Source organism: Danio aesculapii, chromosome 20 (genome assembly GCF_903798145.1).
Source record: "Danio aesculapii chromosome 20, fDanAes4.1, whole genome shotgun sequence".
NCBI classification, from domain to species: domain Eukaryota; kingdom Metazoa; phylum Chordata; class Actinopteri; order Cypriniformes; family Danionidae; genus Danio; species Danio aesculapii.
The window spans coordinates 45512733-45525913 of NC_079454.1; the positions used below are offsets into that span (position 1 = coordinate 45512733).

General features: G+C 35.4%; 1 protein-coding gene across 1 annotated transcript in view; it reads right to left on the bottom strand.

Moving 5' to 3' along the window:
• LOC130247406 (kelch-like protein 29) overlaps window positions 1–13181 on the bottom strand; it is a 198368-nt gene that overhangs the window by 57936 nt on the left and 127251 nt on the right. The window contains exons 5-6 of the mRNA XM_056480630.1: window positions 5930–6112; window positions 2400–2580 (exon numbers count right to left, since the gene is read on the bottom strand). Of these exons, the coding sequence (XP_056336605.1) occupies window positions 2400–2580; window positions 5930–6112 (364 nt within the window). The remainder of the gene's footprint in view (window positions 1–2399; window positions 2581–5929; window positions 6113–13181) is intronic.

Consider the following 13181-nt stretch of genomic DNA (forward strand, 5'->3'; position numbering starts at 1 on the left):
GGCTTGAAACTAAAGCACCACAGTATTTTTCACTCCGAGAGGTTTAACAGATTCAGATATGAATAGAGAAACGCTTAAATATACCATATACATACATTCCTATGATGCAGTGCTTCACACGGTCAATTGATTTATTTCGGTTTTGCTGCACTCGATTCTTGTCGGAAGAATCGTATTAAGGTGGATTAAGAGGTGTAATTATAAAAGGGAAACTTTAGATTTTATTCAGGCCAAACTTTCAGAGTCATAATTAAAGAATCATTGTGGAGGCAAATTGATATTGATCATAAGTTGCAATTATGAATGTTGACAACACAATTGATTTTTTTTATGCACTTGTAATGAAGACAACCAAGAAAGCTTGCAAGCAAAATACAACTCTGATCAATAAAAAGGTTTGTTTGATCTCATTCCCCATCATTCCAACAGACTATTTTGCATCCCCTCTCATTGAAATGTGGCTTTCCAGGAAATCCCTATATGGGCAAACATATTCAGGAAATCCAAGAAAACATTCAGAAAAACACATCCAAGAAAACACATTCAGGCAAACACATCCAGGAACTCCTTAAATGGGCAAACACTTTCAGCTTTGAAAAAAAAAGCAATATAATCAGCACACAGTTGCAAAAGCAGGTTTATCTGTTCTTCAAACAATCCTGTGTGTTTTCATTAGGATAATGTAGGTTTATAATCCAATGCTAATTGCAATGCCTTCACTGCATATAAAACTCACATAATATAACTTCTGCCTTTTTTAATATAGACAATTTTTTGCACAAATTATTTCAAATGTTACAGTATAAAGTATAATTAAATTTCAATGTTATTTTGCTTTTAATAAGACTGATCAAATAATGGTTTATTCTGTCTCCTGTAATTCATTGGCATAGAAAACAGAATAAATGAAAGATGAATTTAGTTTATAGTATGCATTTATTAATTATTTAGTCCCCTTTACTGCAGATATAATTGTTTGTTTGGTTGTAATAGTGATTAATAATGATTCACTGACTATAGTATTAATAATAATAATAATAATAATAATAAGTGAATCTGACAACATTATTTTTTCTAGGCTATTAAATATATCATTAACATGAATAGTTTTGGCCACAATGACTGTTAATGAGTGAAAAATATGATAGCAAGATAAAATAAAATAATAAAATAAAAAACAAACAAATAATAAAATAAAATATAAATAAATAAATAAACAAAAAAATAAAATACAATAAATTAAGATAAATTAAAATAAAACAAACAAACCGAACAAACAAACAAACAAAAAATTTTATATATATATATATATATATATATATATATATATATATATATATATATATATATATATATATATATATATATAAACAAACAAATAAAATAAAATACAAATAAGCAAACAAATAAAATTAAATTAAATAAACACCAGAAACAGAATAAAATCTAACTCTAAACTTCAACGAAACAATAGCAGCACATCAATGACTCAGAAGTAACACTGCCAATACCTAAAATACCAGTTTTCTATCAGTAATAAATACCAGTTCATGCAGATTTGACTGTGAGCATGCAATATAAATCATCTGAAAAGTCATCACAATGCATCTAAAATAAAATAAAAAAACAAACAAATAAATAAAATAAAATGTAAATAAATGAACAAACAAAAAAGAAATAAAACACAAACAAAATAATAAGTAAAAAAATTAAAGTAGAATATAAATAAACTAATAAATAAAATTAAATAAAATTAAACAAAAAAACAAACAAACTAAAATTAAATAAAAAACTAACAAATAAATAAAATAAATAAAATTAAATATAAATAAACTAACAAATAAAATAAAATAAACAAATAAATAAAATGCAATAAAATTAAATAACAAATAAAATAGAAATAAATGAACAAATAGCATAGAATAAAATAAAATAAAATAAAAACACTAGAAACAGAAGAATAAAATCTAATTCTAAACTTCAACAAAACAACAACACCACATCAATTACTTACAAGTAACACCGCCAATAACCTAAAAAGCCAGTTCATCCAGATTTGACGGTGAGCAAGCAATATAAATCATTTAAAAGGCCATCACAATGCATCTAAAATAAATAAAAAACAAACAAATAAATAAAATAACTAATAAAAAAAAAATAATAAAATAAATAAATAAATAAATAAATAAAATAAAATAAAATAAAATAAAAATAAACTCCAGAAACAGTAGCAAAACAATAGCAGCACATCAGTGACTCACAAGTAACACCTCCAATACCTAAAAAGCCAGTTCATCCAGATTTGACTGTAAGCAAGCAATATAAATCATCTGAAAAGCCATCACAATGCATCTGCGCATTAATTCCCCCTCCAGGTAGTTAACTGCAGGATAAATTACCTTTCCACATGGTCCAAGTTTCCAGCCACCCCGAGTCCTCCAATAGTGTAGAGTTTGCCGTCGTACACCAAGCTGTTGTGCCTGCAGCGAGAGACAGTCATCCGGGACACCAGGTTCCAGTTGTCCAGAAGAGACATGTAGCACCACACATCTGCCACCGTCACCCCTGACTCTGTACCACCTGGAAACAAGACCGCACACCATCAGGACGTGACATTGCACAATGTCAATTTCGGGAAAAATAAATCTGAGCATGCATTTATACTCATAGAACACTGTTTAAAGAGCCCATATTATGGGTTTTTGAAAATGCCCTTCCATGTAGTGTGTACCACAGCTCTAAGTGAAGTGAAATATCCAGCTAAGGCTTAAATCTGTAAGTGTACAGTGTTTAAAACTATTGATTCATCTATAAAAGAGTCGACTCATAGTGCTTCAAACGAGTCGCCTTGATAACGAGTCATTAGGTGTTTCGCGATGACGCAGCCACGAAACACAAGCCTCGCCAGTAGTTACGCGCGCAAACCAGGCCCACTAACACAGAAAAAACACTAGACACACACACACAGACGCCGCCGGTCGAATGAAGTCACGCTGTGCTCAGATGGATAATATTGACAGTCTCTACCCAAAGATGAGTTGTTAACCTGGTACAGTACACGCGGTTACTCTTTATATTCTCTTATCACATGTAAGCCACGTTAAAAACGCGACGCGTGCCGCTTTGTTTATGGATTTAACGTTAAAGGCTTTTGTGAGCTCGCGTTCCACTGCCGTTTGTCGTTGCTATGGCGATCGATCGTAAGCTAGGAGACAGGAGACTCGTGTCACTTTCCCTAGTTCTTCTGAGGAGCGTTGTGTGTGTGTGTGTGAGAGAGAGAGAGAGAGAGAGAGAGAGAGAGAGAGACTCGCGTCGCTTTCCCTAGTTCTTCTGAGGAGCGTTGTGTGTGTGTGAGAGAGAGAGAGAGAGAGAGAGAGAGAGAGAGAGAGAGAGAGACTCGCGTCGCTTTCCCTAGTTCTTCTGATGAGCATTGTGTGTGTGTGAGAGAGAGAGAGAGGGAGAGGGAGAGGGAGAGAGAGAGACTCGCGTCGATCTCCCCAGTTCTTCTGAGGAGGGTTGTGTGTGTGTGTGTGTGTGTGTGAAAAAAGCCTTACACTATGAAGCGCGTGTGCACTGTGACTACTTTTATATAGTTGATTACCAGCTGGGCATTTCACTCTGTCTCGTGCTGAAGCCTGTCACTGTCGACCAATCGCAGCAGGCTGTCATCGGTCCAATCAGCGCAGATTAGCTTCGCGCTGAGGAGGGGGTTGGGAACAAATGAATCGCTGAACGATTCATATGGGAGTCGTTGGGATAATTAGGTAAAAATAAATGCAGGTTATAAGACCATCAAAGTGTTTTATGACCTTGCATGCATATTAGACTGTTGTTGGAGACCCTTACAACCTAAATATGACCCTATTTCATGTATAATATGGGCTCTTTAATGATGATTTATGACTTTAGGCTTCTGCCGGCATCAGATTTACTTGCGAAAGCTTTAATCGCCATCTATATACAGTATCACTGCGATATTTACCTAAGCTACAAAAAAGGTTAACTTAATTTAAGGTATAATAACCAACAATACTTTGTCTATTTCTTTTATCTTTGGCATGATGACAGTACATTATATTTGACTAGACATTATTCAAGATACTAGTATTCAGCTTATAGCGACATTTAAAAGGTTTAACTAAGCTAATTAGGCAAGTTAGGGTAATTAGGCAAGTCATTGTATAATGATAGTTTGTTCTGTAACAATCAAAAAAAATAGCTTAAGGGGGCTAATAATTTTGAACCTAAAATGGTTTTAAGGAAGTGAATTTGTAATTCGAATTATGTTTAGACCTCCGTAGTTTAAAATAGACTAACCGTCAGTTAAACTACAGTAAAAGATAACACACACAGCTATCTAAATAAATAGGCTATAAAATACACAGTTGATCACTTAGGACCATTTAAATATTATTAAAAAACTGCACTGAAAGAGGTGACGTGGTGGCACAGTAGGTAGTGCTGTCGCCTCACAGCAAGAAGGCCGCTGGTTTGAGCCTCGGCTGGGTCAGTTGGCATTTCTATGTGGAGTTTGCATGTTCTCTCCGTGTTCACGTGGATTTCCTCTGGGTGCTCCGGTTTCCCCCACAAGTCCAAAGACATGTGGTATAGGAGAATTGGGTAGGCTAAGTTTTCTGTAGTATATGTGTGTGAATGAGTGTGTATAAGTGTTTCACAGTGATGGGTTGCGGCTGGAAGGGCATCCACTGCGTAGAACATGTGCTGGATAAGTTGGCGGTTCATTCCGCTGTGGTGACCCCGGATTAATAAAGGGACTAAGCCAAAAATGAATGAATGTACTGAAAGAAAAAGCACAAGAAAGAATGCCGCTTTGTAACGGAAACTTATTTTAACAATGTGCTTTAATTTTAGACTGTTATTTAAGATTTTTTGTTACAAAACAATTAGTGTTAGCCTTCTAGAGGAATTATGTCATAGCAGGATCTGAGCGGTATTGGTTTACCAGAGAGCGTTAGCAGAAAGTTAACTGAACGTTTATTTTGGGCAGTTAACGACTGAGTGGAGCGCAGAACCATGGAGCGTCACACTGTTCAGCTCCGCTCACATGCTCTGGCTGCTACAGTATCTCAGTTCAGTATGTTCACAATGTTACATAACTGCCCCCTGCTGGTCATGTCTTTCTTGTGTTAGACCATTTTGTGCTGTGCCGCGCAGTACTGCAGCACTGCGTGTGGTCACATTCATTCACTCGTGCATTCTCAATAGCTTCATCTGTACCATCCAACCTCACAGAACTGGAGAGGATCTACGAGGAGGAATGGCAGAAAACCCCCAAATCCAGGTGAAAGAAACTCAAAAAGACTCATGGCTGTATTAAATCAAAAGGGTGCTTCTACTAAATGGCTGCAATATAACAAAGAGTGAAAAATCTGAATACTTTCCGTACCCACTGTATATATTACATCAGTGTTTCCCAACCCTGTTCCTGGAGGCACACCAACAGTACATATTTTGGATGTCTCCGTTATCTGACCCACTAACTTCAGGTTTTGGAGTCTCTGCTGATGTTATGATAAGATGATTCAGGTGTGTTTGATTAGGGAGAGATTGAAAATGTGGACTGTTGGTGTGCCTTCAGGAACAGGGTTGGGAAACACTGTATTACATAGACATGCACATATATTTTTCAAGATTATAAATGTATCCAGAATTAGATCTACCCGACAGAAACGTGGCCTTCAGCTGATAAAGGATTTGTTGTATTCTTCTGGCATAAAAACCAATAATGTTTTGATATCACAGGGTCAGAAGAATCAAATAAGGACGCAGATTAATGTGCACCGCAATGCTGCTTTTTCATCAGATCACTGCAAGACACATTACAGATATTTACGTGAAAGTGCATCTGGAAAGCGTGTAAAGTGACCACCCAGTGTTAACACTTGATATACGAGCTTCCCTGACGTACCTGACAGATAAATATTGTCCCCGGCGGAGATGACGCTGAAGAACTCGCGGTCGTAGAAAGGGACGCTGGCCAGTGGATACCATTTCCCGTTTTGTGGATTGAAACATGTGACGGCGGTCAGACAGCGCTGGTTCATACCGATGGCCTGCCGTCCTCCGACCAACACGATCACCTCTGCTACACCTGCGGGTTAGAATGAGGATACAAATATATGAGTACTTGATGGCCCCTGCGGTGCCGGAGTCCATGTGCTGAAATAGAGAAGCTGACAAAGGCTGGAAGTGCAGTTATTCTTCATGGCGGGTTGATGGACTGCAGGGACCCCCAAAGAAGATTGCTGTTCCTCTACGCAGTTTCAGATAGCAGCAATCTTATGTGAAAATCTGAAACCCGGAGAGCAGTGGTACTAAAATAAACACAAGGCACGGTGGAAAATAAATATTGAGCTTTTTTTTTGTCTGGGTTTCAAGTGAAGAGCATGATAACTCACTCAATTTATATATGTATTCAATACAGCAAAAATACTTCAATACTGTTGGAAACAATTGTTGGAATACTCATTCTGATTCTAATTTCTACTTCAATGGTTTAGTGGCATGGTGGCTCAGTGGTTAGCACTGTTGCCTCACAGCAAGAAGGTCGCTGGTTTGAGCCCCGGCTGGGTCAGTTGGCATTTCTGTGTGGAGTTTGCATGTTCTCCCCGTGTTGGCGTGGGTTTCCTCTCGGTGCTCCGCTTTCCCCCACAGTCCAAAGACATGCACTATAGGTGAGTTGGAGAAACAAAATTAGGTGTGTGTGTGTGTGAATGCAGGAGTGTATGGGTTTCTCCCAGTACTGGGTTACGGCTGGAAGGGTATAAAACATATGCTGGAATAGTTGGGGTTCATTCTGCTGTGGAGACCCCTGATAAATAATGGACTAAAACGAAGGAAAATGAATGAATGAATGATGTTTCAGACATCCAAAAATTACATCCTGTTTATAAAATTGAATTAAATCAAATAAAAAATTTAAAATTTAAATAAAATAAAAAAATTTTATTAGATTAAATTAAACTAAATTTAATTAAAAATTTAATAAAAGATAACATAAAATAGAATTCAATTAAATCAAATGAAAAATAAAAAAATAAAACAAATAAAATAAAAAATGAAATGAAATGAAATTAAATGAAATTAAATAATTTCACAGCTAATTTAAATTTCTATTTATTTATTTCACAACAAAGGGGAGTATACATTTATCAACGTTCCCCAAAAACGTAAATGTAACCAAATTAGCCCAAATTAGACTAGTTTTCAATGGTGGTCTCTTTGCCAGATGTTAAAGGCCTAAAAACACAAACTCAAACTATAAACAATACTCAGTTGAACAACAACAACAACCACCACCACCATTACAACAACAATAGCAAAAAAACAAAAACAAAAAAACTAGTGTTGGCAAAGTTAGTTATTAACATTAATGAATTATTCATTTTTATGTTTTAAATATATATATATATATATATAAAATAAATAAAACAAATGAATAATTAACGTATATTAACCCCTGAAAGACAAAAACAATCTAAATCTTTTTTTATATATAATTTTTAGTATAGACAAAAATATTCAGAAAATATATATACATATACATATATATGCAACAGTTCAAAGGTTTAGAGAGTCTAGTTTTATTATTAAATTATAATAATACAGTTATTATTATTATTATTATTATTATTATTATTATTATTATTATTATTATTATTCATTAATTTTCCTTCAGCTTAGTCTCTGGTTTATCAGGGGTCGCCACAGCGGAATGAACCGCCAACATATACAGCATGTTTCACGCAATGGATGCCCTTCCAGCTGCAACCCAGTACTGGGAAACACCCATACACTCCACATTCACACACATATTATCATTATAAGTGTGTTCTTGTGTTCTCGTGTAATGTCATCATCTACTGCCAAATTTCTGTTTCAAGACTCAAGACCGCAAGAATGGAGGATGCATGAAAGTTCCTGGATGTGTTCTTGATATAGAGGATGCGTGGATGCAGACTTGAGTGCAAAACTTGCTTGAGAAGTCACAGAAGTCATCGCGGCTGAATAAAGGAGGTGGGAAGTGCAACATTTTATATAGATTTATTATTAAAGTTCAGAGATATAACTTATTTATCCTAGGAGTTTCCCTAAATGAGACGATGAAAGTAAACAATAACATGAAAATCCTAATAAAGGCATAAACACATAAACGGATTTTATTCAAGCTACACTAAAAAAATAAGACTTTCTCTAGAAAAATATATACAGTTGAAACCAGAAGTTTACATACACTGTATAAAAAGGCACATAACCGTTTAAAAAAAGTCAGATGTTAATGTGACTAAACGTTTTCTCTTTTAGGCAAGTTAGGATTATCAAATTCATTTCTGTTATGCTTAATAGCAGACTAATGGAGAGGGGTCTGGATGCAGACCTGGTGCAGTGCAATCTGGGCTGCATCCAATGCTATTTAATGGGTTCACCTAGACCCCACCCCTAACCCTACCCCTCACAGTGATGTCACTCGCTCCATTTGAGTGCATTGTGTCTGACATTGCATCGTTGAGTGATGCAATCTCAGCTTGCATCATAAAGGCTGCATCCAGATACTATTGGAATAATGAGGGAGATATTTTTTTGAGAAATTGTTATAACTTTTCTTCAAAGTCAAAAGTTTACATAATATTATGCCTCAGAAAAAGCTCAGATCAAGGTTTTGGAAGTTTCTGATTGGCTAATTGACAACTTTTGAGTTAATTGGAGGCAAAACTGTAGAAACATATTTAAGGAAAACTTCAACCACACTGCTTCATTGTGTGACAACATGGAAAAATCAACAAGCCAGAATAAAAAAAAAAAAAAAAGCCAGTTTACAATTTGCTAAATTACACTGGGAAATAGAATAATTTTTGGAGACATGACCTGTGGTCTGATGGAACTAAGATTGAACTGTTTGGCCATAATGACCAGTGTTAAGGACAAAGGGGAAAGCCTACAAGCCTAGGAACACCATCCCAACTGTGAAGTATGGGGCCGGCAGCATCATGTTGTGGGGCTGTTTTGCTGCAGAAGGGACTGGTCCACTTCACAGCATAGATGTCATCATGAAGAAAGAACACTATGTAGAAATACTGAAGCAACATCTCAAGACATCAGCCAGGAAATCAAAACTTGGCCCCAAATGGGTCTTCCAAACAGACCATGACCCTAAGCATACTGCCAAATTTGTTCAAATGTGCTTTAAGGACAACAAAGTGAATGTTTTGGAGTGGCCATCACAAAGCTCTGATATCAATCCTATTGAAAATTTGAGGGCAGAGTTGAAAAAGCATGTGCGAGGATGACAGCCTACAAATCTGACTCAGTTACACTAGTTGTGTCAGTAGGAATGGGCCAAAATTCCTGCAAATATTGTGAGAAGCTTGTGGAAGGATACCCAAAACATTTGACCAAAGTTATACAGTTTAAAAGCAAAGCTAAAAAAAACAAGGAAATGTATGTAAACTTTTGACTGTCTAGAAATTTATAAAAGATTCTCTAAAAAAACATTCTCTCATTATTCTGGCATTTAGCAAATGTAAATCACTTAGGTAATCCTAACAGACCTAAAATAGTAAACGTTTAGTATAATTTAACATCAGACATTTAAAAAAAAATGGTTATGTTCCTATTTTTAGTGTTTGTTAACTTCTGGTTTCAACTGTATAAATATAAATTACTGTTCAAAACATTAAAGCAGTTATAAAGCAGAACAAAATAAAGCAATGGAGGCTGAAAATACAGAAATTAAGTATATTTAAATTCATAATGATAAAGGGCATTTAAAATGTATTTAATTTGATTTTGCTCATACAAATGCTGGATTGGTGAGCATAAGAAAATTCTTGGTAAAACAAACCAAAAGAAAAAAAAAAAACATACTGGCTACAAAAATTTCACTATAGTAACAAAAAATTCAAACACAGCACATAAAATCATATTATAAAAAAACAACAACACTATCGAGGTTACCTAACATCCCACACGAAGAGTGTGTTTGTGCATGTGTGTCCAATGAAGAGTGTAAGTGAATTATCAGAGCTTAACTAAACTCATAACCATCTGTTTGGCTGCGAGCCCTCAAGTGTCTCGCAGCCCTGAGCGCATTGGCTTCAACACTACATGAACTGCATCACGGGCACCTGCGCACTCATCCCAGAGCTGCGGTTCTGCTACTTTCCTTTCTGTCAAGTGTTTCGACCAAACATGCCTGTTTAGCATTTGTAAATATAACAAATTCACAGCTCGAAAACAGATGCTGCTGGAAAAAAATCTGATGGGACGAGCCAATACATGCACACCTGAGTCCACACACTGCCTGCAGGACAAAGCATGATGCTTGATTCTACAATGCTTGAGAAACCATGACAGTTCATTACAATAGAACTGGTAACACTTTTGCAGGAACAGTACATGAATGATGATGTACTAATATGTAAATTAAAGACTGGTTAAGGGTATACGCTAGTCATGAACTAACTGTAACCCTTGTGTGCTGTTGGGGATGTTTATACTATATATATATACTGTACACAATTGAAGTCTGATTAATTAGCCCCCTTTTAAATTATTTGTTTATAATGATGTTTACCAAATGATGTTTACCAAAGCAAGGACATTTTCACAGTATGTCTGATAATATTTTTTCTTCTGGAAAAAGTCTTATTTGTTTTATTTCGGCTAGAATAAAAGCAGATTTTAATTTTTTAAAACCATTTAAGGTCTAAATCTTTAAGCCATATATTTTTGATAGTCTACAGAACAAACCATCATTATACAATAACTTGTCCAATTACCCTAACCTGCCTATCCTAATTAATCCAGTTAAGCCTTTACATGTCACTTTAAGCTGTATAGAAGTGTCTTGAAAAATATCAAGTGAAATATTATTTTCTGTCATCATGGCAAAGAGAAAATAAATCGGAAATGAGTTATTAAAACTATTATGTTAAGAAATGTGTTGAAAAAAATCTTCTCTCCGTTAAACAGAAAAAAATAAACAGGAGGTTAATAATTCAGGGGGGCTAATAATTCTGATTTCAACTGTATATATATTACAGGGAGATTGCAAAATACCGGTTTTTCCTTTAAACTGGACTGACTGAATATCTACTATTAAATATCTACTATTCACAAATATGCAGACAACTGTAAAATACAGTAAAACACCCTAAATCTGTTGAAACGCGATGATTTGATGGCGGTTGAGTTTGCAGCTGGATAATATTGGGAGATCGCTGACAGGAACAGTGAACAGCTCCGCCAGAGCGCGTCTGAAGCTCATATGCAAGTTTAATTTACAGTCTATGGCAGAAATACCATTGAGCCTTGCTAGACTCTCCTGTGTGGGTGCACGTCCGTTATAAAACACTGATAGGACATTAATTTGGACAATTATGCGGATAAATGAAATTGTTCACACAAAAATACACAAATAGAGACTTTCACTTTCACTTCAAACAGAGTTTGTGAATGAACAAACTGACGTGTACTAGTTGCAGACTGTTTTTGTACTGAGTTTGAAGTAATCAATCGGAGAAAGTGCATTACTTTGATCATTTTAATAAAGCATATTAATAATGAAATGCTAAAATTATAGTATAATATTGAGAGTTCATTTTAACAATCTCGTGGCCCACCTGCAGGATCGCTGAGGCCCACTGGTTGAGAATCCCTGGTTTAGTTTACATATTAGTACATCATGTACTGTTATTGTAAAGTTTCACCATAGAATTAATTGTTAGTAGAGGTATACATCACTATAGGGTGATGCTCTCACCACAGTGTCTGTTCATATTTCCTTTTTCTAATATTCATGTTTTCGAGCTATTTATATTGTATAAATTTATAAAAATTAGATATTCAGTAGTGTAAAATAGTTGTTTTCCTGTTAGGTTCCATTTTAGGAGAATAAAATGAAAAGCAACAACATAAAAAGGCCAGAAAAGCTTCCAACAGAGATTTTGTTCACATTCCAGCTGGTTATATGAAAATGCCATGTTGAACAACAGATTTAAGAGCTACTTCTTTGTTAGAAGCAAGCTCAATAAATGAAAGCTAAGATAGTAAGAGTAAAACTATTGGTCAAAAACAATTTTGTTAATCAAAATTAAATTATATATATATATATATATATATATATAAAATCTAAATAAATAAAAAGAGAAAAACTAAAACTAAAACTAAATCCAACAACTAAAAAACAGTACTGAAAAACGAATTTGGTCACACTTTACAATAAGGTTCATTAGTTAATGTTAATTATGCATTTACTAACATGAACAAACAATGAACAACACATTTACTACAGTATTTGTTCATGTTAGTTAAAGTTAGTTAATGAAAATACAGTTGTTCATTGTTAGTTCATGTTAACTCACGGAGCATCAACTAATGTTAACAAGCATGGACTTGGATCTTAATAATGCATTAATAAAGGTTCAATTATGATTAATAAATTTTGTACAAGTGTTGTTCATGATTAGTTCATATTAGTAAATGCATTCACTAATGAACCTTATTGTACCACTAATTTATTGGATGGAAGTTCATCCAATGAGTTGTTTCTTTGAGTGTGTGCAAGAAGTTTGTCTAATATTTTTTATTTTCTGCTAAATTTGACCAGCATGACTGCACCTTTACATTGAGCCATATATCTAGAAACCAGAATATCCCGCAGAGGGGATTTGGATGTGCTCTCTTTCAACATTTAAGCCATAAAATCCTACCAGTGCAAGATAAACATATAAAGAACAGAATAATCAGACTTTTCCATGCTCTTGGACCAATAAGCAAACCCATAACAATCGTGTCACCACATGTACATGGCTTAAATGTACCGGTCGAATGAAAATGAAGGAACTCCAGCATCATCCGGTGTGTAACTCTATCCAGGTTTGGCGTTTATAAAGCTGCTTGTTGTGTGTGCACAGGTTGGAGCTCTCAGACTTCCTGCATGATGTCTACACCAGCGCGGGGCTTGTCATCAAATCGCCTCGCAGAGACCGGCTTTTGTTTAAGGTGCAGGAAGAAAGGCGGCGAGAGAGCCGAGGAAAGTGAGAGAGCGACGTGAAGACATCCTTGAGCTTCTTTTAACCGCTGGCTCATCTTTCCGAATCAATACTTTCTCCCCCCCCCTCCTGCACTCCCTTGACAACATCGCCTGCCTGATCCATGGG